This window comes from Ursus maritimus, unplaced genomic scaffold, assembly GCF_017311325.1.
Source record: "Ursus maritimus isolate PB19 unplaced genomic scaffold, ASM1731132v1 scaffold_5, whole genome shotgun sequence".
Taxonomy (NCBI): Eukaryota; Metazoa; Chordata; class Mammalia; order Carnivora; family Ursidae; genus Ursus; species Ursus maritimus.
This window is the reverse complement of record NW_024426663.1, coordinates 68981767-69009694: the sequence shown is the minus strand read 5'-3', so window position 1 is coordinate 69009694 and position 27928 is coordinate 68981767. Positions and strand designations below refer to the sequence as shown.

The 27928-nt window shown below is 35.7% G+C and overlaps 1 protein-coding gene across 1 annotated transcript in view; it reads left to right on the top strand.

Moving 5' to 3' along the window:
- Positions 1-27928, top strand: part of SRFBP1 (serum response factor binding protein 1) — a 60603-nt gene that overhangs the window by 16339 nt on the left and 16336 nt on the right. The window contains exon 4 of the mRNA XM_008699010.2: positions 23171-23242. Within this exon, the coding sequence (XP_008697232.2) occupies positions 23171-23242 (72 nt within the window). The remainder of the gene's footprint in view (positions 1-23170; positions 23243-27928) is intronic.

The following is a 27928-nucleotide window of genomic DNA, read 5'->3' as shown; positions in this document are numbered from 1 at the left end:
GGACAATGGGATTAATTGTATGATCTGTTAGTATCTTAGTCTCCTACCCAGAAAAGAAAGTGTTCAAAGTTAGAAGTAACTGTAAGTAGCAAGGAAAGAGGCCTGACCACTCCAAGACGCTGTAGATTTAGATCTTAGAGAGATGAGGAAGAGTAAGTCAAAGAGACTGAAAAAGTATAGCCAGGGGAGGAGAAAGAGCCAAGAAAGTGTAGCATCTAGGAAACCAAGAGAATGTTTCAAGAAGGGAGCGATGAACTAGGTGGTTTTGGTGGCGGTAGTGTCTTCGAAGTTAGCAGTATTATTTTCAATGTGCAAACCCCTTTATTTGATCATAATTATTGATGGGTTTCTGAAGTTGTATTTCCTCCGTGGCCTAGCCTACTTTACAGAACTGTGCTGATAGAACCAAAATGGTTTTTGTTCTTACTTGTGATCCTGAGCATTCCTTCCCTCCTCCCCATCCCCGTCCTGTTTCTTATCTGTAAGAAGATGTCTGACAAATGCTTAAGGCTGAATTTGTTTCAAAGTCCTGTTTTCTTTCTTCATCTCTGAAACCTGGAAGCTGCAGACAGTAGTCCAAGTACAGAAAAAGTGTAATATTTCTCTTTCTCATTTACTTCCCAAATTCCTTGAACATATGTGTGTTGTGATCTTTCATAGCTACAGGTTTTGCAACAATCCATACTGTGACTTATAAGTCCCTTTCATAAACCTGTACTCTTTATTTAGATTATTTTTCTCTAGTGCATTCAAGAAATCAAGTAATAAATAATTTCTTGAAACCTTTAGGTTAACTTCAAAGATCCCCAGTAAAAACTCAGGATGGTATTTTTACTAAGAGGGAGACAAGTAAGGTACTTCTCCAGAAGAGTGGCGGCATCTAGGCACCAGGAGAGTGGTGCGACCTGCGTGATTATTGAATTTTTCTCCTTTATTTCTACTTGTCCCATTACATTTTCTCTTCTCTTTTCTCTCCCTGTTTGCTTTTCTCTTACTGCAGTTACTGGTAATATCTATTCTGGTGGACACTTTATTAAATAGCTCATATAATAGGTGAAGGGATAGACTGAGCAATGTAAAAATCAGTGGCTCTTGGACTAAGGTGAATCTGAAAAAATATCTCTTGTTGGAGAGGACATTACTACACGACAGGCAGTCTTATTCACTGTTGGTGAGCATAAAAGGTCATGTGCCCTTTTGACACAGACACTTGGCAAAGCGTCTACTCTGTCTGTGCCCTTTTGCCACAGACACTTGGCAAAGCATCTAATGTGTTTAATTTATCTTTTAATTACAAAGCCGCAGCTGACATATTTTTATATATTATCATACTACTACTTACACTCCTGAAATACTTACTTTACCAAAATGGCAATTACTTATTTATTTTGTATTTTTGGTAGAGTAAGGCCTTTCTAGACATTTACCCTTTTAGCATCTAACATTTTATGATGGTAATAATTGTTTTCAATATGATCTTCCTTGTATTTTGGTATTTAAAAAGTAGCATATGGTGAAACTCTCTAAGGTTTATTTTAAGTCTTTGTTCAGAAACTAACCCTAGGCTTGTTCTTACTGGTCTTGGGGGCAGGGGTGGAGGTTGATTTTTCTTTTCCCCTTCTATTCAGGGCCAATCCCTCTTAATTTGCCATGTCCCTTTCTTTTGCTCCTTTTATTACTTATGCCTTATTTCACTGATGGCTTCAGACTCTTCCTTAATGTGGTTGTTCCTCAGCTAATATGCTTGTTTAGTTTGTGCCTGAACACCTATCATCCTCCTCTAACTGCCTCTCACTGTCTTCTTTTCCTTAGTAGAATAGCTTCTTTGTTCCTAATAGTATAGCCACTGTGATCTTGACCTCCTCACCTCCCGTTCCCCTAGCACCCAGTGAATTTAGCTCCTCCCTGCCTGTTGATCAGTATCCTTAAATAGGATTGACTCTGACCCATACGGTGGTGTTCCCCTTCATTTTCTTTCTTTCTCACACTAAACTCTCTGGCCTGGCCACTTGCAAGTTTAACTACCATCACTATTCTGGACACTATAATCTTTCTCTGAGGCAAATCTTTCCTGTAAGACGTGCACTCTTATATTTAGCTCCACTTCGGTGTTTGCACGTGCACCTGAAACTGAACATTTTACACAACTCACTGAGCTAAGCTACAGAGGCCTTTTGTTAGGACAGTGGGGTTTAAGTCTAAGGGCTGGAACTCAGTTTAACCTTGCTGGGGTCTATAGTCGGGATCTAGAGAGCTCTCAGAAACTTAGCTGGTTCATGTATGTGTTTCCTTCTTGCCCCTTTTCCCCTTCATTATGTGCTCATCTCTGCTTTTCCTCAGTTTCCACCCCAACCCAACCCCTCTTCTCCCTCTCTTTCTCACCAACTCTCCAGACAGCTTTCACTCCCTAGGTGTGTCCAGGCCATCTTACAGTGGCAGCCTCGACTCCAGAATCCTCACACCTTCTGTTCAAAGGAAGAACCTATGCTGGCTGAAGTCTTCAGCCCGTCCTGGGTTAGCTGTCCATCACTGGTCTGCCACCTGGGGTGCTGGGTGTGTTGTACAATACAGAAGAAACAGTGAATGAGTAGATATTCTGAAAGGTTTTAGTGCCTGAATATTGGCCCTAACATTTTATAACTCACCACAACTCTCTTTTTCAGATGTTCTTTTTTTCTCTTCCTGATGTTGGTTTTCACACTATTCATCCAGTTTCCTAAGCCAGAAATCTAGGAATCTCTTTGTATTCCCTTCTTCCTTAGCTACCTGACGGAGTGAATTTTAAGCAAATTTTTTTTTTTTACTTTTATTGGCCTTATTTAGAATGTCAAGGTTGCTCTGCATCTCCGTAGATAAGTAGAATCCTGACCCGTTACTGACTGCGAAGAGTCTAAAACCAGTCATTGTTTCTAACGTTAATTGTCAGCAATGGAAGATGAATAGACTCTTCATTTCACACTCACCTTAGCCATTGCTCTTAGACCATTTGCCTTCTAATTTAGTTTTTTTTACAGGCAGAACTCTTACTGCTTCTAAAGCACAGTAGGATGCCTTGATTTAATAGCTTTCTGTATTCAATTGTGACATTTGAAATGATAAACAGGAAGTCCTAGCGGTATTTTAAAAGATCAGTATATACTGCTCTCCTCACACTCATGAAACAGCGTTTAGAAACAGATCATCACATTGGAATTTGGGTTTGCTTCCTGGCATGTGGTTTCTGCGGCTTTAAGCCAGCATTTTGAATAAGTCATATTCCTGAAGCCCTTAACAGTATTACATTATTAAGCTGTGTTGATATGAAAATAGTATATCAAGTCTCTGGTAGCCTTAAAATACTTTTATCTTTTAAGTAAGAGCATTTGTGGCACATAAAAGTGGTCCCCATCCTCGCTTTGAACCTGCTTGCTTCTATGTGAAAACAAAGGATAAGTTAGAGGTCCTTGTTGGCACAAGTGATGAAGATGTGATTAGCATTTACTGAGTCATTACACACACCTAATTTTAAAATAAAAAACTGACTTTGGAATTGCTTCAGTCAAGATCACCCTAGTTCAAAGAGAAGTGAGTGTGTAAACAGGATTGAGGGTTAGGAAGTAAAAAAGGAGTATCACATGATACTTCTTTTTGTATTGTTTTTATTTAATTTTTTAAGTTTTGTAATTCTGGAAATTTGAACTTAAACCTTGGCAGAACATGAAAGTACCCAAAGCCCTTTTCAACTATTAATTTTAAAAATTTGGACAACCAATACCACTATCATAATTCCAGTGCAAAATAATGTGGTGTTTGAGAAAAGAGGCAAATATTACAACATACTTTGTTGGAAATCCACAATGGGAGAGAACAGGCCCTGGGGAAAAGCAGCAATAATAACAGTAAATAACTGGTCTTGCAAAATAGGATTTTCTTTTTTATTTAACTGGATGTCACCTGAATTTTGGTTAAATGGAGACAAATTACATTGAAACATTCACACTCATTAACTTGAACACATATCCTACATTGTTAGATTCTTATTGTAACGGAAACCATGTATGCTTTCTGTTCTTTCCTGTATGTTGGAATAACTAGTATTAGTGTTTAGGCTACTCAAAGAATTGTTATTTCGTGATAACAGATCTTACCGATTTCTCTTAAGACTCAGTATATTAAAATAGAAATTGTGGATTTTGGTTTAGTTAACAATAAAAATTATTCTTCTGTTCATCACAATCGAAGATAGCATTCCAGTTCATCAGTGATGATTTATCTTCTTAAAATCCATAAACTTTTCAACCAGAAAATAAAAACAAAAAGTACAAATGAAAAAAAAATATTAGGAATTTCCAGAACAGCTATTATAAATTCTCTATTATGTGCTCAGGTTAGTTAAATACATTTTAATTTAGAACCTACTGCTATGTATATAGATGAATAAATTTCTTTTGTCAGGGAACATACTCTTCTGTGGGAAACAAGCAACAAGCCTATGAATCTGATTAGGATACGTACTCTACCAGTATTATAACCACAGAGTGGTAGAAACCCAGAAAGGGATCGGTTAATTTTATTACTTACAGGACTTAGGGAAGACCTTAGTGAATGGGGGATACTGAGTTGCAGCTCTTAGAATAGATATGATTCTGCTTTGGAAAAAGCAGCCTCCATAAAGAGAGCACACCAAGAACAAAGCATATAGGTCTGAAAGTACGCGGTATGATTGGGTAGGAGTGCTCAGTTCTCTTTTTCTTGTATAGTATTTAGCACATTGAACTGTGATTATTTCTTTGTATGTCACCTTTTTGAGAATAGGCTATTACCCAGTGCTAGTGCACTAACTGGCAAAAAGCAGACATTCAGCAGGTATTTCCTCGATGAATTCATATCCTGGATGGAATGTGGTATGAATGGAATCACAAACGGTTGATGATAATGACCACAATGGTAAATGAAATCAAGCTGAAAGCCTTTGAGGAAATGTGGATTGTCAAAGGTTTTTGAGTAATCATATTTGTTTTCTGGCAAGATAAATCTGAAGGACTATGAAAGATTGATTTAGAGGGAAAAGAGATTGGAGGCAAGATAACTAGATAGGAAGCAATTACTGACTTAGTTTTTTCATGCATGTTTATTAAACCTGTCTCTATGGAAGGTTGTATGCCAGAGGATTTGTTGTTCCTGCTCTGCAAAAATCTAACACTATCAGAGAAAGAAGCTGGTACACACAGTTTTAAAAACAGGGTTACAATAGGTGCTTTGAAGATTTTAAAGAGCAAAAATTGCTTTTAGCTAGTAATCAAGAAAGGTTTCCTGGGAAGGGTGACCAGTTATTTTAAAAAAAAAGAAATATTATTATTTACCAAATTGAGTATTTCCTTGTTTTTCTTTAATTGTATTCCAGTTAGATAGCAGGATACAATGCAGCGACTTCACATCCCAGACTTACATTATTATTTCTAGCACAAGGAAATTCAACTTCGTATGTTAGAACTCTGCTGCTCATAAACAACTTAGTAATAATCTTAGTTGGTGGTTGTTGAGCGCCTCCTCTGTGCTGGGCGCTTTGCTGCAGCCTGCACGTACTCGTCCTAATCTGCATAGGAGCTCTCCAAGGTTCCTCTTTGGCTCCGTGTTACTGACTTGGAAAACGGGGGGCTTAAGGGGATAATTGCTTAAAGTCACACGCGCTTGATAGATAAAACCAGAATTCAGTGCAAATCTGTCAGAATCTGTGGTCCATGTTCTTTACTAACCTTAATCTCTTTAAGTATTAAATATATAATTATATCAAGGATAACTAGGTATTATAAAGAAATGTGTTTTTGCATTAAAATTTTAATGATCACTATTAATAGAAAAGCAAAAACGATGAAATAATATATCATCATTGATTCTTGGGAAAAAAAATGCAATCTATTCAAAATTTGACATAATTAGGGTAGTTGGGCCTTTCTAAAAGGTAGAGTGCTTTATTATCTATAGAAGATTTTGTGTGTGATTTTAGCATTTAGAAATATTATCTGGAAACTAAATACCGAAATAATTGCCTTGGAACCATGAATTAGTAGCAGTGATTAGGTTTCAAAAAATTTTCATTTCTTGCCAAATTTGGTATTATATTTAAAACACATTTGAATGTAATATGATTCTAATATTAATTGAAGTAGTCTTTTTAAACCATTAACACATGGAGGTATTATCAAGAAATGAGTATGGATTTTATTTTCATATGCCCCTAGAAAAGATTACAGAAACTTGAAGATTCTAGAGAAAATACTTGAAGGAATAACAAACAGTTTGACTTCCTTGGGACTTTGGAAGATTTTCCTTTATTTTTTTTAGTTAAAGACCACTCTCAGCACATTCCTATATTCCTGTTAGCACATCTCTGTATCTTAGTCATAATTCCAAAATTATAGGAAAAAACTGGCTCAGTCACCTAGTGTAATTTCCCTAAGGCATTTTGATGAATTCCCAAGTTGATTCACTGTGAGGGGGGAAAATGTGCTATAGGCTTAGGTAATTGTCCATTAAGTTTGAGGTTTTGTTTCTGGTTGTGGTTGGATAGGGGAAACTAGCAAATATATGTCGATGAAATATTTTAGGCGTAAAATTGCAAATATAGCATATTCAGACCAACTGTAATTTTGTTCTCTTTTTATTTGATGTAGTCAGTAATAAACGTAATATCTCTATGCCTGTCACCTTCACTAATTATTTTTGTTCTTAACATGTTATCCTGAAAAAACGTAAAAATTAAGCGGTTTTAAGCATTTCATTTACTCCTTATAAATTGGTCACAATGTATGTTCTTTTAAACAAATGTTTAAATTTTATGTCAGATAACAGTATACTATTCTCCCCAAGGCCAGCCATTTTTTTAGAAGAGAGTCTTTAGAATGAAGAAGTCTGTCTCCTCTGACTTACTAGAATGCAAAACAGCTCTCAGAATCTTCAGGTTGAGGTAAATGCTGGAACTTCTCTCTGCCTACCTCTTTAGACATGATAGAAGTGAATAATTTTGTGTGCCAGGAACAGTGTAGATTTTTTTTTAAAATTGGTCCTGAAAAAATGTAATCCAGTTTAGTCATTTGGGTTTTAAGCAAGCAGTTTTGTCTTATTTTCTGGAAAGTATTTCTACTGTGAGAGGTAGGGCTATATAATGACATGATGGTTTTAGAGCTTCATTTGGCTAAATTATTTGAAATCTCCTGTGAGGTAAAATGCAAACTTAGAAATACTGCATTACGCAAGTTGTTTTCAGTGTTTGCCCACTGAGATTGTAATCATTTTCATATCAGTAATTATTTTCATATCTTGATGAAAATAATTTATAGTAGAAAGATGTGCACAGTTTAGTTTTTAGAATATGAAGATGTAATTTTAAACATGAAAGTCAGCTTGGAACTGAAGTGAGACAGTACTATTTGTAGACATTTAGTAATTCTCTAACTGGCTGCCAGCAAAAACCTGACACTAGTAAAATTTCCTAGTAGTAAAACTACTTTGTTTTATTATATCATTCTGCTCAAGAACCTAAATTAGCTTCCTATTGTCTCCCACACCCGGTCTGATTCCTCATGGGTCTTAAAAACTTTTTTGTCACTTGGCCTCTCTCATACTGAGCAGCTTTCTCTTTCATCCCTATTTCTGTCTGCATACGACAGGCAGCATTATATTTCCTGGGTGAACTTCATGGATTCCTGTTTTTATGATCCTCTGGATCTATCTGATTAGGCAGCAGTCGCTGCCACTTCATGCATACTCTTAGAATAGAGTGAATCCTTGTCATAGCCTTCATGAACCTCTAAAACAGTGGTTTTGGTGGGGGAGGCAGGGGGTAAATGCCTGAAGCGTCATGCCTGGGGACATAGATCATAATGGATGGGAGGTATGTGCGATTTGAAAAATGTCCCACGGTAATTTGTGTCTTTTTATTGTTCCCACCATTGAGAAGTGCTGCACTAAACAGAAGTTGCCCTGCTTACTTCATCTTCAAATATTTAAGTACTTAGCTAATGAGTTTTTAACAGTCTGTTGCTTTGTATCTTCCGTTATGTTATTAGGAGGATTATTTTGAAAATTAAACTCAACTCTTTTTGGTTTCTTTTATTTTTTTAATTGAAGTATAGTTGACGTACAACATTTTATTAGTTTCAGGTATACAACAGAGAGATTCAACATTTGTACACATTATGACATGATCACCATGGTAAATCTAGTTACCATCTCTCATCATACAAAATTAGGACAAGTTTATTGGCTGTATTTCCTATGTTATACTTCTGTTCCCTGTGACTTCTTTATTGTATAACTGGAAATTTATACCTCTTAGTACCTCGACTACCCTCCTTCCCTCTGACAATGAGCAGCTTATTCTCTGTATTTATGATACTGTTTCTGCTTAGTTTGTTCATTTACTTGGTTTTTAAAATTCCATATATAAGTGAAGTCATATGGTATTTTCTTTCTCTGTGTGACCTATATCACTTAGCTTAATACCCTGTAGGTCCATCCATGTTGTCACAAATGGCAATATCTCATCCTTTTTTATGGCTGAGTAATGTGTGTGTGTGTGTGTGTGTGTGTGTGTGTGTGCGCCCACACCTCCTTTATCCGTTCATCTGTCAGTGGACACCTAGGATGTTTGGTCTCGGTTATTTGTAAATAATGCTGTGATGAACATAGGGTGCATGTGACTTTTCAAATTAGTGTTTTCATTTTCTGAGCATAAATACCTAGATGTGGAATTGCTGGATTATATGGTAGTTCTGTTTTTAATTTTTGAGGAACATCCATACTTTTTTTCACAGTGGCTGCACCAGTTTATATTTCACCAAGAGTGCACGAGGGTTCCCTTTTCTCCACATCCTTATCAACACTCCTTATTTTTTGTTATTTTAATAACAGCTAGTCTGACAGGTATGGGGTGATATCTCATGGTGGTTTGATTGTCATTTCCCTAATGGTTAATGATTTTGAGCATCTTTTTATGTACCTGTTGGCCATTTGTCTTCTTTGGGGAAAAAAAATGTCTATTCAGTCTATTCGGGTCTTCTACCTGTTCTTCAATTGGATTTTTTTTGGGGGGTGGGTAATGAGTTTTAGGAGTTCTTTATATGTTTTAGATATTAAACCCTTATCAGATATATCATTTGTGAGTATCTTCTCCCATTTGTAGGTTGCCATTTTATTTTGTTAGTGATTTCCCTTGCTGAGCAAAAGCTTTTTAGTTTGCTATAGTCCCATTTCTTTATTTTTGCTTTGTTTTTCTTGCCTATAGGCAGATCCAAAAAAATATTGCTAAGACCAGTGTTAAAGAGCTTACTGCCCACATGTTTTATTCTAAGAGTCTTAAGGTTTTAGGTCTTACATTTAGGGCTTGAATGCATTTTGAGGTTTGGTTTTGTTAGGGTGTAGGGTGTAGGTCCAGTTTTCCCAGCATCATTTATGGAAGACGCTGTCTCTTGCCCATTGTATATTCTTACCTCCTTTGTTGTAGATTAATTGACCATACAAGCATGGGTTTATTTCTGGGCTCTGCTCTGTTTCCATTGATCCACATATCTATTTCTGTGACAAGACCATACTGTTTTGATTACTATAGCTTTGCAGTATTGTTTGAAATCTGGGAGTGTGATACCTCCTGCTTTTTGTTTTTACTCAAGATTGCTTTGGCTATTTGGGGTCTTCTGTGGTTCCATACAAATTTTAGGATGATTCGTTCTAGTTCTGTGAAACATGCTCTCCGTATTTGGATAAGGATTACAGTGAATCTTGGATTGTTTTGGGTAGTGTAGATGTTTTAACAGTATTCTTCCAATCCATGATCATGCTATAACTTTCCTTTTATTTGTGCCATCTTCCATTTTTTTCATCAGCGTCATTGTTTTTAGAGAAGGTCTTTCACGTCCTTGGTTAAATTTCTTCTTATTTTATTCTTTTTGGTGCAATTGCAAGTGGGATTGTTTTCTTAATTTTTCTTTCTGATAGTTGTTAGCGTGTAGAAATGCAGCAGATTTTTTTTATAGGCATACCTTGTTTTATTGTGCTTCTCTTTATTGCATTTCACAGATACTGCATTTTTTATAAATTGAAGGTTTGTGGTAAACCTGTGTTGAGCAAGCCTATTGGCACCACTTTCCAGTAGCATTTTCTCACTTCATGTCTCTATGCCACATGTTGATAATTCTTATAAGATTTCAGACTTTTTCATTATTATATTTGTTATGGTGATCTGTGTTCAGTGAATATGACTTGCTGAAAGCTTAGATAATGGTTAGCATTTTTTAGCAATGACTTCTCTAAATTAAGCTATGTACATTGTTTTTTAGACATAGTTCTGTTGCACATTTAGTAGATCACAGTATAGTATAAACATAACTTTTGTATGTGGTGGAAAACTAAAATATTTGACTCCGTTTATTGTGATATTCATTTTATATCAGTAGTCTGGAGCCAAACCCACAATATCCCTGAGGTATGCCTATATTGATTTTGTATCCTGCAACTTTACTGACTTCATTGGTATCAGTATTTATATCAGATTTTAAAACAACAGCTATAAGAAGAGAAAAAAGGTATTACATAATGGTAAAGGGGTTAACCCAACAAGAGGGTGGAACACTTGTAAATATGTATGCACTCAACATAGCACCTAAATATATAAAACAAATATTAACTCAGACAAACAGAAAAATTGACAATAATATGATAATAGTAGGGGACTTTAATACCGCACTTACATCAATGGATAGATCATCCACACAGAAAATTAATAAGGAAACATTGGCCTAGAATGACACATTAGAGCAGATGGACTTAATAGATAAATCAGAACATTCTATCCAAAACAGCAGAGTTCACATTCTTCTAAAGTGCACATGGAACATTCTCCAGGACAGATTGTATGTTAGGCCACAAACAAGTCCCAATTAATTTAAGAGAATGAAATCATATCAAGCATCTTTTTCAACTACAGTGCTGTGAAACTACAAATAACTACAAGAAGAAAACCTTAAAAAAACACAAATATATGGAGACTAGACAACATGCTATTAAACAACCAGTGGGTCAAGCAAAAAATCAAAGAGGAAATCAAAAAAATACCTTCAGACAAATGAAGATGGAAACACAATGCTCCAAAATCTGTAGGATGCAAGGAAAGCAGTTTTAAGGAGGAAGTTTAAGCAGTACAGGCCTACCTCAAGAAACAAGGAAAACCTCGGAAAAACTAACATTACATCGAAAGTACCTAGAAAAAGAACAAAGCCTAGAGTTAATAGAAGGAAGGAAATAATAAGCATCAGAATGGAAATAAACAAAACAGAGACACGGTAGAAAAGGTTAATGAAACTGAGAGGTTGTTCTTTCAAAAGATAAATAAAATGGATAAAATACAAAGATCATAAGACTACTGTGAACAATTCTTTGCGAACAAATTGGACAACCTGTAGGAAGTGGGTAAATTCCTAGAAACACAATCTTCCAAGACTGAGTCAGGAAGAAATAGAATATCTGAACAGACTAATTGCTCATAATGAAATTGAATCAGTAATCAGAAAATCCCAACAAACAAAAGTCCAGGACCAGATGGCTTCACAGGTGAGTTCTACACATTTAAAGAAGAGTTAAGGGGTGACTGGGTGGCTCAGTTGGTTAAGCATCTGCCTTCGCTCAGGTCATGATCTCAGGGTTCTGGGATCAAGCCCCGCATCAGGCTCCCTGCTCAGCAGAGAGTGTGCTTCTCCGTCTCTGTCTCTGAGCTTTGTGCTTGTGCTCTCTCTCTCTGTCTCAAAGAAATTAATTAATTAATTAATTAATAAGAGTTAATTCCTGTCCTCCTCAAACCATTCTAAAAAATTGAAGAGAAGGGAACTCTTCCACAGTCATTCTATAAGACCAACATTACTCCAATGCCTAAAACAAAAAGACACTATAAAAAAAATATATAGGCCAATATCCTGATGAAAAAATCCTCAATTCAAAACATTAAGGAACTGAATTCAACAGTACAGTGAAAGGATTCTACATCATGGTCAAGTGGGATTTATTCAAGGGATGAAAGGATGGCTCAATATCCACAAATCATTCAACAGGATATACCACATAAATAAAATGAAGAATAAAAATCATATGATCATCTCAAGAGATGCACAAGAAGCATTTGACAAATTTCAGGATCCACTTTTGATAAAAACTCTCAATGAAGTGGGTAAAGAGGGAAACGTACCTCAGCATAATCAAGGCCATATATGACAAATCCACAGCTCACAGCATCATCAGTGGTGAAAATTTGAAACATTTCCCTCTAAGATCAAGAACAAGACAAGGATGCCCACTCTCACCACTTTTATTCAACATGGTGCTAGAAGTCCTAGCCATGACAGACAAGAGAAAGGAAAGAAAGGCGTCCAAATTGAAAAGGAAGAAATAAAACTGTCACTGTTTGTTATTGCCATGATACTGTATGTAGCAAACCCTTCAGTCTCCAGTCTGTGTTTTAAAGTCTGTTTTATCCGATATAAGTTTTGCTACCCCAGCTTGCTTTTTGTTTCTGTTCGTATTGATTATCTGTTTCCATCCCTCCACTCCATCTGTATGTGTCTTTAGGTCTGAGATGAGTCTCTCCTATGCAGCTTATTGGTGGGTCTTTTTTTTTTAATCCGTTCATTCATCCTTTATCTGTTCATTGGTGCATTTAGTCTGTTTACATTTAAAATAATTATTGGTAGATATGTACTGTCAGTAATTTTTTATTTGGTTATTTGTCTTTTTTCACAGTGCCTGGTGTTCTGCACAATAGAAAGCTCTCAGTAACATGTTTTAAATATTAATATGCACATCTATTATAAATAGGTTTTTGAACAGTTTATATAGTAAAGAAACATTAAATTTTTCTAATCAGATTGAAGATCAATCTTTGTTGTAGTTGCTAGTGAATTTTTTAGTTTCCTTTTTTTTTATCCTTCGTCTAACGATAATGCTTGAGACTTTGTTGTTCATTTTTCATTTCAGGTTTAAGAATTTGAATTTCAAAATGAGTTCAGTGTGTTGATAACTTTTAAGATGTAGAAGAGTGTAATTAAAAAAGCAAAAAAGAATAAAGCTACTTGTGTCATTTCCTGATTACAAGTCAGGTTGATAAACCTTTTTTGTACTTTTGTCTAATTTTGTGGTTTTTAGTCTGTTTCTTCATCTTAAAACTGGAAATATTTCCTGTTTGACGTCTTTGCGGTGGGGGTTAAATCTGTAATGGATTCCTGAACCTATGGGTAGGATAATGGTAGTCCAAAGGAGGGAACCAAATTCAACAGACAGTACAGGAGAGAAAGCAGCATGGGGATAGGAACATAACAGAAGCATGGCGAAGAGGCCCATGGTGTCAGACGACTCTGAGCTGTCTCCTCTGAGCAGCGGAGGCTGGAGATGCCATTAATTGCAATAGGGAACACAGGAATAGGTAAGGAAGACAGAGATTTTATTTGGAAAAAAATCCCTTGGCAGTATGATGACAGAGTATACCTTATTGAAGTTCCATCTGGTAGAACTGTATTTAGGAAACAGTAGAACAATATTTAGGAACAAAGTTTTTTGTTGTCACTGAAGGGTAACCATAATGAGATTTCCATCTGTGGAAAAGCATGAAGATTTGGATGTTAGTAGTTCTCTCACGAGTTATTTCAGATTCTATATTTCAGAGAAATGCATTTCTTGCCTCATTTACAAATAGACAAGAAAAAAAATCTCTTAAGAATTCAGACTTCTCTTGTCACCCTTTAATTCTTTGTATCTGGTCTTAGCCCCTCATAATTTAAACATACTCCAATTTTAGTCAAATTTTGGTAAATACAAATATGTTTTCTGTTTTATGAAGTTAAAAGCCCTACCTTAATGAGAGCCTCTTGGAATTAAAAATGTCAGCATATTACTGCCTCTAAGTTACTTTTTGTCTTGACTCAGTCTCGCTCCCCACAGCCTGATATAGCACAGTGCGATTGCAAACATACTTTGCCCACTGAATCAGAGACAATACTACAGTGGTTATCTAGTTATGAGTCAGAAGATATGAGTCTCAAAAGCCTCTGGAAAGAAGAAAGAAAAGGAGATAGCCCAATAAGCAAAATTGGGATGACCTCATTCCAATTAAATTCACCTTTTAGGTGAGGGAAAGCAGTAGCATCGGCATAATTTGGAATAAGGGACCTGGAGTATTCTGATGAGTCTTGTTATTAGTGAATGACTACTTTTAATGTAGGAAACTTGAGCAACTTTAGTTGAATGTGATGAGGAAAGAATGAAAACCATTTCTGATTTATCACCACTGACAACAGGATATGGCAGAAAGCACAATGTGGGGGTTCCAGGCCCAGCCCTGTCGTAATACCTTGAATGGATCTCTTCAACTTTCTTGGGTTAACATTTCCTCTTAGGCTTATTGATTCCCTGGGAAGTTTCACAGTACTCAAAAAAAGCTTTTATGCTCACCGTAATATTTTATTACTGTTCAAGAACACAGATTAAAATCAGCAAAAGGAAATGGCACATGAGGGGAAAGTCCAGAAGACACCAGGCATAAGCCTGTATCTTGCTTGCTCTTCCAATATAGTCACATGGACATACCCCCAGCAATCGTATGTGACAGCACTTGCAAAGTGTTGCCAACCAGGAAAGCTCACTTGGTGCTTTGGTGGGGTTTTTATCCGGAGCCAGTCACGTAGATGTCAATTACCTGCCTGCCTGTCCTCATCAGTGACTCAGACTTAAGCCTCCCAGAGCATAGACATTGCCACCATAAGTTACATTGTTAGCATCAACTGTCTGAAATAATTGGTACCCCGAGGATACACCTTTTTCAGTTATGTGGAGTGTGAGCACCCCAGGCCTGCTGAGTTAACCCTTTCCTGCGTGGGTATAGAATCATAATAGCTTAAGTCTCTTACAATTCTAATGTTTTAATGAATGGGATACTAACTTCTCTCATACAAATTGTAAAGAATTTAATGCTTTATTTCATCTTTGAGATGAATAGGATAATTCTAATTATTTGAAAGCTTAAATAAAAGAAATAAATTATACCGACGCTAGAAAATAAAGCTGGTTTGAATGTCTAGCAATGAAAGAATGTGTGTCTTACACAAGTCAACACAGAGCCCTGCTCACTGATGAATAAACTCCCAAGTGAATAAAATCCCAAGATCAAGATTTTCAGACTTGAGTCATTGTAAGGAAGTCAAAGGAAAAGAAACAGCCGTTTCAGGTTAGTCAGCATTTGATTAGTAAATTACGGATTTTTTTTTTATTTCCCTTGCATTGGTGATAAATTTAAACTTTTTTTTTTCTTAATGAAAACCCTTTATAGGGTTTCTCTACAATTGAGTAAAATTGCTCAGGTTTTACTTGTCTAATTTAGTATGAGTCTCTTTTGCACTCATTTTTTAAGTTGTTTGGTGCAGTTTTCTATATTTTGCACTGTAATAGAACTCTGGTATCTTCATTTTCCTATTGTTTATCCTTGATCCGTGGTTTTCTAGTTGAGAACGGCTTCGTGTTTTTCGTACTTATCTTTTTTTTTTTTTTTTAAGATTTTATTTATTTATTTGACAGAGATAGAGACAGCCAGCGAGAGAGGGAACACAAGCAGGGGGAGTGGGAGAGGAAGAAGCAGGCTCATAGCAGAGGAGCCTGATGTGGGGCTCGATCCCACAACGCCGGGATCACACCCTGAGCGGAAGGCAGACGCTTAACCGCTGTGCCACCCAGGCGCCCCTTATCTTTTTTTTTTTGGTCACTTAATGTGTTTGCTCATATTTATTGGATTTTAAAATGTTAAAAAATTTCTTTTGCTAAATTGAAATGTATCTAGATATTTTTTTTCCCCACATCCATAGTGTATGATTTTGGTATAAAATTTGCAAATTACCTTATGGAATACTGCATTTTGTTCTATTTTTGATATTGTTGAATATTTGAGATAGTTATATTCAGTTTAAGATAGAGAAGACCTTTCTGAAATTTAAGAGAAATACTTTTATTTGGGAAAAGGCTTTAGAATTAATTTTGTATAAAAGAAAACTAAGTGTTCCTCTCTGGTTAGTCATTTTATTTAGAATTAACCCCATATACTAGAAATGGCATAATGCAAAATTATCATATAAACCCCGAGCTGGTGTCTTTTCTCTTACATTTTTAATGGAGTTTTCTTAACCATGTTCATGCGTGGTGCATGAGGGGATCAGATAACCTTTCAAAACTAAGTACATGTAAAATGTCCTTGGAATAAATAAATAGCTGCTATGTAAAATGTCTGTTGCTAGGTCTAGAAAAGGATCTTAGTTTTCCATTTAGCTTAGAAATCTTTTCTCAGAAGGAACAAAGTCTTATCTTTTAGTTGCCCCCTGTCTAGCTTATCAGTTAGTGTGTTTCCCACCCATTCACAACATAATATGTATGTTTCAGTAAGTGCTTAAGTAGTAGTATTTTACCTTCTCCCATTCTAAATAAAAAGGATAATAACGTATGATACTTTTGAGCGGTAAATGCTCCACTTTGAAACACTGTAGGTGTCCTCCTTGCTGTTCTTTCCAGAATTTGTTCTCTTCAACTTTGCTTCATAAAGAAAAAGCCCACATTTGCAACTAAATATTTGTTGTCAAATCCTGAATTTGACCTTTCCATTGATAAGAGACTTTACTGACCTCTTTTAGATTTTCTTTTTTCTAAGAAATAGACATTTTAAATTTCTTTACTCTGGTCCAGTTCTGTTCAATAAATGTTTTGTACTGGAATCTAATAGGCAAAGGTGAATAAAACACCTTTCTTACCCTTGAAGAACCTTATACTCTAAGCTTTTCATCCATTTTTATATCAAGAAAATGGAATGCAAAGGTTAATAGAAGCATAAATTCTGTGACTGTTTTATATTTCTACTTCAGGTCATTTTGGCTGAACTAGATAGCTTACTGCCTGACCATGTTCAAGTTTGCTTCCTTCCCATCCACTTGAAGCAGAGTTGTTCCCAACAAGCTGGTTAGAGTGTACTTCCACTTCTGAATAGTTAGGCAGAAAACTGAAATTGTTGCAACTCTAAATACCATTTGCCTTTCAGAGTTCTTTCCTTTTTACCTAAATTAAGGCTTTTTGGAGTTTTATCCACAAACCATGCAATTTTACTTGCTTTTGGAAGTCTTGGCAGGGAACCATTCATTTATAACAAAGAGAGTAGATGTATTGTCAGGTAAGATACCATAGCTGAAAATCCTATGAACTACCCATCATCCCAAGTATTCTTTGAAAATTGTGAATTACTTCAGATTAAAAAAAAAAAAAAGTCAATTCCCAGTATCCCTGACAGTTTAAATTATCTAGTGGACCTTAATGAATTTTGGTGTAGCACCTGGCTTTCATAATCCATTTGCAGGGTAATTTATTCTTAAAATATGACGAAAATTTTGTGGCCAAATTATAACCTATTGTTTAGTTTTTCATTCAATCCAAGAAAAATGAAAATGTTTAAAACTTCTCCCTTTAAACGTATATTAAATATGCGGAGTCAGAATGTACATAAATCTAGAATTTAGAGCGGTAAGAGACAGTTTGAATTCTGAAAGTTTAGCGTGAGCTTCCCAAGTAGACTCCACAGTGGACTCTTAGAAGGATTCAAGAAGGCTGTGGGTTAAATTACCTCTTGCCTTTTGAAAGAATACTAACATTTGAGGTGTTATCTATCCACTTGTGACAACACATCAGAAGGAATCTTATTTTGAAAGGCAATACCTGATCTCTTATAAATATACAGGGAGGGAGGAATAACTTCATAATACACCATTTATTGCTGTTTTTGCATTGTCTAAAGAAACATTTGATTTATTAGTTTCTCAGTGTCTACTTATGATAGCACTAAACAAAAATTCTAGGTTTTGGTATAGCATTCCTAGCTATTAGGTTTTGCTACTTAAACACCATTTAAAAGTTTTGTATAAACTGTAACTTAGGAGATAGCATCCCCTCTGCTGCATGTGCTTATATTTAAAACAAAGGCAATAAACAACTTGGCCACAAAATACTCAAGTATGAGTGTTGTCATAAGGAATGTTTATTTTTTTTTTTTAAGATTTTATTTATTTATTTGATGGAGAGAGAGACAGCCAGCGAGAGAGGGAACACAGGCAGGGGGAGTGGGAGAAGAAGAAGCAGGCTCCCAGCGGAGGAGCCTGATGTGGGACTCGATCCCAGGACTCTGGGATCACTCCCTGAGCTGAAGGCAGAGGCTTAACGACTGAGCCACCTAGGCGCCCCTAAGGGAAAGAGGAATGTTTGAGTCCTTCATCTGCATCTAAATTTTGCTTGATAATTTAAGGTAAATATTTGATTCTGGGTATTATTTATGGTACAGAGTGCTTGTCCAAATTATACAGTGTAATGAATAATACGAAGATTGGTAGGATATAGAAAGTATGTTAGCTTCCTAGTGCTGTTGAAACAAATTATCGTAAATTTAATGGCTTAAAACAACAAGGATATATTATCTTAGAGTTCTAGCAGTCAGAAGTCTTAAAATCAGGGTGTCAGCAGGGCTGTATACCTTCCGGAGACTCTAGAGGAGAATCAGTCTCCTGCCATCCTCAGCATTTAGAAGCCACTTGCATTCCTCCACTCATGGCCCCTTCTTCCATCTTCAAGTCCACCAGCATAGCATCTTCAGGTTTCAATCTCTCTCCTCTTGTTCATTTCCTTTCTCCCTCCCCTACCTCCACCGCAATCTCTTTATCTAACTTTATTCTCCTCTATTCTCTGCTCCTCTCCCATGAGGACTCTTGGTTAGCCCATCTGGATAATCCAGGATAATACCCACATCTTAAAATCCTTAATTTAATTAAATCTGCAAGATCCCTTTGGCCCTGTAAGGTAACATACTCACAGGCTCTGGGAATTGGGACATGGACATATTTGGGAAACCGTTCAACCTAGTACAGAGTGTGCAAATAATAGTCACTTACGTTGTAAAAGTAGAGGTTATCATAACCCTAATTTGTGTTTGCTGGTCATGCTCCCAAAGGTACAAATGTAAACAGATGGTTTTCCCTTCTTCAGTCTAAGAATATGTTCTCTACTCAGTAGCCATTTTTCAAAGGTATATTCCTTAAAGGCTCCTTTAGTTTTGAATGCGTGGATTTAATTCAGGTTCATTGTCTACCGTGTGTCTGAGGGTTTTGAGTTTTTTTCAGAAACAACGGATGAGATAGAAAGCAGGTACTCTGGCTCTTGCTGTTGCTGAGTAATAAAGCGCTCTTTATCTCTGGTCCAAGAGTTTTGTGCCTTCTGCTGGCATCCATAAAACCATGTCAGGCTTACTTATTAACTTTCAAGTAAGGTAAAATCTCAGACCCTTTGCAGATCTTGACAGTGGCTCTTGCTTATAATTTACCCAAGAAATGCTCCGCCTTTTTTAATGGCACTCATGTTTCTTTAAATATACTCAACCTCATTAAATTCAGATCAACTTCAGTTTCCCTGTTAAGCATATTCTGTTTATTTTGAGCCTTCATAACATTTTCCCAGTAGTATTTCTGAAACACGACATAAGTTGCCGGAATTACCTACTGGGGTTGCTTAGCACCTCACATTTGTTCAAAAACCTCTATTTTGTGTGTGTGTTGAAAGGTACAGTAAATACTTCAAGCTTCTATAAATCATTACTGCCTCATTTAAAACTAGAAGGTTCTTATAACTAGAAGATTCTGACTGTGTTCAGTGGTAACATGACATTGTGAACCATGAGATAGAGTTTAACTTTTGTGTTAGTTTTTACATGAATGCTTTAAATATGGTGGAAATCTTTTGGATTATATCAAGGTGTCAATAAAATAGATTATGATATAGTAGAAGCACTAATTAAGGTCAGTCCTTACACCAACTAACAATAGGACCTTGGACAAATCACATGATTTAATTGAGCCTGCCTTCTCATTTGATAAATGAAGAATTGAGTAAAGATAATTTAGGTTCCTTTTAGTTGAGCATTTGCTCATTTATCTTTGTTACCTTATTTTTATTTATATAGTTGTTTAAAAAAAAAACTGCTTTAAATGTGTTCCATAGGTTGTGAAATGCAGTGTTGCCTTATTAATTTTCAGAAACCCTGAAATTTCTGTTTATATTTTTCCCTTCCCAAGAGTTGTTTGAGGTTTTTGGGTGTTTTTTTTTAATTCCTGGTAGAAGAGACTTTTTGTTTGTCTGTTGGTTTCCTTTAATTCCTACTTTTTCATTGTGATCAGAGAATGATGTTTTTAGTATTTTCCTTGATGGGACTTAGTAATACCTACTTTAACTTAATACACAATCAATTTTTTAACATTCTATATGTGCTTGAGAAGAAGGTATAATTTGTATTACTAGAATATAATGTTCAAAATAAATCCGTAAGACAAATACACCTTATTAATTGCTTAAGATTTTCTAATGCTTTTCCCTCTATTTTCAGCTTTCTTGAACACATTGTTGTGTGGAAGTCTTCCGTTAGTGGTGTGTTTCCATTTTTCCGTATCTTGTAGTTTCTGCTGTGTCTCATTTCATTTTTTTCTTTACTTGAATTATTCTTCATCTGATACATGATTTCAACTCCTGCTTTCTAATTGTTCCTATTTGCCTTGTATATCTTGGTGAATTCCTTTATTTTTAGCCTTTCTGAATCACTGTGTTTTTTGTGTATCTCGTATATAGTGTAGACTTAGTTTTGCTTTTTGATCCAATCTGGACGTCTTTTTCTTCTAGTATCAACTTCCCCAGTATCTTAATCTTCGCACTCCCTGTCTCTCTGTATGTGCGAGCTTGTAATGCAAGAGTGCTATGTTGGATTTGGTATTAGTGTCTCAACTTGGAGATATTTTGAAGTTTATTGTATCCTCTATCTCCTAATAATGATGAAGGCATTGTTTGTGTAGTCCTTGTTGAATTTATTCTTTTGGAGGGAGTATGTGGATTGGTTGAAATTTAAGCAGCATTGTCTTCTGCATGTATTATGTTCATATTTGCAATAACATTTAACTGATTTACTCTTTAGAAGGTTTGCTTTTGCTCACAGAGTAGAAAATGATACTTAAAGATAGCTGACAAAAAAAATTGGATATTTTTAACTATAATTTAAATAATTTTACTGACTTTAGACGGATAGGGAGGCCATCTTTCAAATTAGCTCATCAGTTCCTAGAGACATATTATACACACACACACACACACACACACACTTAAAGAATCTGTTATTTTTATGCTCTTTATATAGATTTGTTTTACATACACATTTTTTTCCCAGTTGTATTAGTGTATACAAAATAAAATTGAGTCTTTATTCTCAGAAACTGTGCTTTCTGATCTTTCTGACATTGGACCATTATTATCAGTATTTCTTTTTTTTCCATTCTGTTCATTTTCCAAAAGCATAGTACAGCTCTTTAATGCAGAATATGGTAATTTTTCAGGAGTTACACACATCAGTATGTACAAGGATAGTTACTCCCTTCTTTTGTATAAAAAGATAAAAAAAATCAGAAAACATACTAATGTCCAATAATAAAAGGTTGGTTAAATAAAAAGGACAGCGATGTAAGAGAATGAAAAGAAAATGGATAGATATTTGCTCTGTCATTAAATGATAAAGCTAGTTTACAAAATGCTATGGTCCTGGGTTGTTTTTTTTTTTTAAGATTTATTTATTTATTTGAGAGGAAGAGACAGAGCGCACGTGCCTGTGTGCATGTGGTGGGGGGGACAGAGGAAGAGAGAAAGAGCAGACTCCCCACTGAGCAGGGAAGCTCCATGCAGGGCTTGATCTCATAATCCCGGATCATGGACTGAGCCAAAACCAAGAGTTGGAGGCTCAACCAACTGAGCCCTACCCAGGTGCCCTGGTCCTATTTTTGTTTAAAATATAATTTAGGGGTACCTTGGTGATGTAGTCAGTTAAACCTCCCAACCCTTGGTTTTGGCTCAGGTTGTGATCTCAGGTGTTGTGAGATCAAGCCCCACGGTGGGCTCCATGCTCAGTGTGGAATCTGCTTCAGACTCTCTCTCTCTCTTTCTTTCTGTCTTTCTAAAATAAGTAAATCTTAAATATATATATATAAAATTTAAATAATTTTCACAGAATAATTCCTGTACAGTTGTTACCATATCACACATTTATCTAACTTACTATCACTCAGTGTTGTTTTAAAATCAACTATGTCATTTTATTTAAAAGCTTTCTCCCAAATAGTAGTATGAAAAAAATACACAAAAGTTCATTGTATTTTTTTCATGCATAGTAGAATCACTGCACAACTGTTGAGAGAAATTTCATTTTTATGTGATTTAAAGTCCTCATTCTTTAGTGAAATGTATATCAAACTTAGTTCTCTTAAACATATAGAGGGGTGTGTAATAAAATTATAACCATGTAAACCTTGTTAGTAATTTTACTCAATTTTTCTCTGCTTTTCTCGTTTTTAATTTTCTAAAATAAATTTGGATTAATTCCTTGCATAATATGAAAGTATTTCGTAGCTCAGATTTTTTAATCGTTAATTAAAATTAAGCATTTCTCTATAAATCTTTATATTTCTCTATAAAAAGATGTAATTGCTAATGTCCTGACATGTCATTAAAATAAGTAATAATTTCTTTGAAATTTAGAAATTCTAAATTAATATTTTGAGTTATATTACTCTTATTTCAATTAAAGAACTGTTATTAAGCTAGAAATTTTATGGCTTCCCTAGAATCTGAGTGTAATTGTCTTAGGGGGATTAGCTTTTAAATTCGTTTTGCTGTGGTTTTTCATAGTATGATAATTTCATACTGTGATGGAAGTTATTCTTATCTAAAATTAAAAACTTAATATCAGATTTCTTAAAAGCAAAACATGGGAAGGAATGTGCCTCATAAAAATGAATGGTGCATTAAAATTGGAGTCGTAACTGGGCACCTGGATAGCAGATAGCTCAGTCAATTAAGCATCCTGTTCTTGATTTCGGCTGAGGTCATGATCCTCAGGGTCGTGAGATAGAGCACCACTTAGGGCTCCACGCTGGGCATGAAACCTGCTTAAGAGTCTCTCCTACCCTCTCCCTCTGCTCCTCCCCCACAAAAATAAAATAAATAATAAATAAATAAAATTAGACTCATAACTAAAATTCCTTTTTTTTTTTAACAGGAATTAAAACCTGATATAGTAACTAAATCTGCTCTTGGTGATGATATCAACTTTGAAAAAGTCTGCAAAAAGGTATCTCTCTAATGGATTGTCTTTCTTTTAAGAAAAGTTCTTTATTTATATGGTTGGCTTACTTTTTCTTGTCACCTTTTTCCTTGAAGAAAAAACTAACCAACAAGCCAGTTACTATTAGTATATGATGGTTTTTCCCTACTTGAGCTCCATTATTGCCACCAAAAATATATTTTTATGGTAATTTATGAATTTTGTTTTGCTTGTAATATCACACCTTCAAGGTCCTTAATGTTGAACTTAATGTGGCATTTATGTGTTAGTAACAATTTGTTAATCTTACTAATCAGGACAAAGAATATTTTTATTTTTTCCAAGTAATTTTTATGACTGTTTCATTTAATCTCTGTATTTAGTACTTGTGAAAGATTATTTTTACCCCCTTTTTACAAATGAGGAAACTTGTAAGTCAGAAAGAATGACATGAGCTGAGTTAAGCTATACCACTGTTACATGGCACATTGGGACTTCTACCCAGTTCTCCTGCTCCTACCATTTTCCATTTATCATTGCCGCCCACTTTGCTAATGTCTACATAAGACACTTCCTACCTGAGAGCAGATTTTGGATTAAAGGATGTTTCTGTGTTGCTTTTCTGTTTTCACTTTCATTGGCATTTGCTCTAATGTATATTATTTCTTGTTTCTTACATTTATGTCCACTTTGCTCTTTTTCTAGTTTCTTAATGTGGAAGCTTCAGTTACTGATTTTAGAATTTTTTTTCCTAACAAGCATGTAGTGTTACAGAGTTGCCTTATGTAAGCACTCCTTTAGCTGCACCCCTAAATTTGATGGGTTGTATTCTAATTTTCTGTGCGTTCACAGTGTTTTAAATTTCCCTTGAAACTTCATCTTTGACCTATGGTTTAGTTAGAAGTACATTGTTTAATTTCTGAACAGTTAAGGGGTTTTCTAGGTATGTTTTCATTCCTGTTTCCTTTATGATCCATGAGCAGACTTGTTATGATTTTTATTTGTGTTAAGGTTGAGAAGACTATGGCTTATCTTGGTGAATATTTCATATGCACTTGAAAACAGTGTTTTCTCTTGGGATCAATGTCCAAAAATGTCACGTAGGTCACATTAGTTGTTGGCGTTGTTCAGGTGATTTGTATCTTTACTGGTTTTCTGCCTATTTGTTTTATTGCTTACCCAGAGCCTTATGTTACAGTCTCCAACTATAGATGTCAGTTTGGCTATTCCAGCCCTCAGGAAAGAATGCTCTGATTCTGTGTTTTTATAGACTAGTACTGACTTTTCTACAAATGATATGAGGCATGTTAGATTTTAAAGCATTTTAAGAAAGCCAGAACATGCAAGGTTTTTATTTGTTTGAGGGGAGGGAGGACTTGTTGGTGCCATTGTCCTGATGAGAAAAGCAACACTAAATCCGTGAATATGATTTTACAGCAGTCTCTTTATTTTGTACTGGCATAATTTTACAGTAAATATTCTTATTTCATAGGAGTCTTTCATAAAGAGAGGAAAAAAGTATAGTTTTAAAGTGTGGTTTGGACTATATCTCAGACAAAATAATGACATGTTAAATAGAATAGTGGTAACTGAATAAAAATGTTATAGAATTTTTTTTTTGTTTTCTCTTGAAAGTTTAAAAAAAAATAATTTTTCCAGAATACGTTTTTTGAGATTTTTGGTTGCTGAATTCTAAAAGTATTCATTAATGTTTAATCTATGGTGAGAGTAAAAAGCATCTTCTCTGCCAGATTGTTTTCACTTTGGAAGATTAATATTAGTTTATGTGTAATATTTATAAAATAGTTTTTTAAGGTATCTTCTTCTATTTACAACCCTTCCTTCAACTTTCCAGTGTGTGAAGTGTCATTTACCCAAAAAATGGGGCAACAAACATCTATATTAGCTTATCATTGTTATTTTGTATTAGTAAATTCATTTACATATAACAAGATTTGTAGGCTTGAATTTTCTTTTAATTTATTTATTTATCTTAGAGAAAGAGCACTTGCGCGCATGAGCAGAGGTCCCAGAGAGGCGGTGGGGGAAGAAGAGGGACAAGCAGGCTCTCTGCTAAGCACAGAGGCCGAAGGGCTGGATCTCACAACCCTGCAATCACTATCTGAGCTGAAATCCAGTTGGACGCTTAACTAACAGAGCCATCCAGGCGCCCCCGTAGTCATGAGATTTTTAATACTAATTCAGCTAGAAGTTTGGGATCTTGGAGCGCTTGGGTAGCTCATCCGGTTAAGCAGCTACCTTTGCCTCAGGTCAGGTTCTGGGATCCAACCCCATGTCCGGAATCCCTGATGAGCAGGGAGCCTGCTTCTCTCTCTGCCTCTTCCCCTGCTCTCTCTTGGTGGCGCGCGCTCCCTTTCTCTCTCTCTCTCTCTCTCTCTCTTTCTTGCTCTCAAATAAGTAAATAAAAGTCTTTAAAAAAAAAAAAGTTTAGGATCTCACTGTCAAGGGTCAAGTGAAACCTGATTACATTTCTACCCCGTTAATATCTTCCTCTAAACAAAAGCAAGTAAGGAAGGGAAGGTGGAGAGGGAGGAAGGAGAAACAGTTCTGTTTCATCCAAGTTTTTGATGGAACCTGGAGGAATTTAAAGCTAAGGGAAACTGCCCTGCTTAAGAAATCATTTCATATTCCTCCCAAGCTATTTGATTTCACCTATTTTGTTAGTGTTTTATTTCATTTGTGATATTCTTCCATTGGATTCAGGTGTTTCTGTTTGAAAACCTGTTAATAAATTAAACCTCTAAAAAATGAGGCAGGCAGCAGTGTTGTTTGAGGAGAAAGGATTGATTGTTCTTCAGTGTGTCAAAGGAAGTGAGCTCAGTGGAAGATAACCTCACAGGAACGAAGTCTTTTACATAGAGCTCTGTACATTTGAGGCTATCTGACATCAGATCAGAGCAGAGCAAACTAATTTATGTAATATCTTACAGCTTGCACAGTTCTTCCATATACATTCTTATCTCAGTTGATCTTAACAACAGTGATCTCATGTAGAAAGCATTCATTTGCACATATGTGCACACACCTGGTGTGTGTGTGTGTAGTAATAGCAGTGTCTTCATTTTTCAAATGCAGAAAAGGGATAGAAAGGTTAAGTAGGCAGTTAATATGTATATGATGAAAGTTTAAAGCTAGAGAGTTGAAGGATGAGACTTTTGACATTCCCAGGCAGCTGGTGCCAGGATTTCAGGAACTTCTCAATTCAAAACATGTGTTGCGTGCAAAGCAATCAGCTAGGCAGTGTGGAAGATACGAAGGGAATAGGAGACTCAGTATTTTCTACAGGAATATATAATCTAGTAGGGAGTAAAAGACTGGTTTATTGAACAACTACCATATAAGGGGAAGCAAATTAATATTTGTTAGCATCTCTTAACAGTTGCTGACTCATTAGGTGCTTTATGTAGGTTAGCTTTCTCAGGGAGGATGATAACTCCATTAAACAAAGGGACAAATGGCCCAGAAAGGTAAAAAATACACCAATAGTCATTAGCAGATAGCAGGGCCAAGGTCTCAACCCTGGTCTCTGCCTACAAAACAAAAGTTTAGGAGAAAAGGCTGGAATGGGTCCCCTATTTTTGTAAGACTACATTTTAGAATCATGGTGTCCCAGAGATCATAAGAGCTCAAGAAATACAGAAAGGTCTCCCATTGCCTTCATTGTGGACTCTAAGCCTTCGGTTGCCATAATTCTTCTCATACAGCTGAATGGGCTGTTTCTTATTACCTCCCTACGTGTTTTTAATAAATGCACACATTAATACGTCTTTAGGTGAAACCTGGAATTGAAATTAAGTCTAAATAATAAGAATACTGCTACCAGCATTCTGCCTCTATCAGTTCACTCAGAGTCAGTTTGTTGTAGGCAGCTTTTCACAGGAAGGAACATTGCATGTAAGAGAGCTTTTTCATTTTTAGACTGTTATTTGTATTCACATGTACATTCTCAAAATTCTTTTCAGAATTGAATACCAAATGCTTGTGTTTATAAGAAATACCCATACGCCAAAATAAAATTTCTCCATAAAAAGATGAGGTGTTTTCCCCTTTTTTACTTAATTTATTTGAAATGGAAGAAACTGGAGGTGTGTGAAAACCACAGTTTCCTGAGAATTTTCCATGGCAAATGTTGTGTCAACGTTAAATAAGGAAAGCTGTGGTTCCTTCATACCCTCCAATGCAGGTGTAAAAACTGTTCATAGACAAATCTTAGCCTTTTAAGCTTCAAAATCAGTTTGTAAATTTGAGGTTATAGGACTGTATTCGAATTTTTTCTGTAAACCTCTGTAACATTTTTCTCTTTCCAGTGAAGTTTATCACATTCTATCTTGGAAGAATTAGTTGTTCATATGTCTTAACCTTTAAAATTAGAGCAAAATTGTGAGCCTCAGAAGATAGTGTTTGTGTCCGTATGTGTAAGACCATGCCCTTCCCATATTTAGGCTTGTTTATGTAAATATAAATATCAGTAAATATTAAGAGGAATAAAGTAGATGAGGAAGGAAGATGAAGGAATAAAGAATTTGAAAGATCTCATGACAGGTTCTGTGCTGCTGCTTCTTGGGAGTTCTTACCCTCTGCCCAGGGACTTAAGCAAACCGTAGACACAGCAAACGGCTGCCGAAACCCAAAGCACAGCCAAAGCTTCGGACTTCTGCACATTTACTTTACAAGCCTCTTTTTTATGCTTAT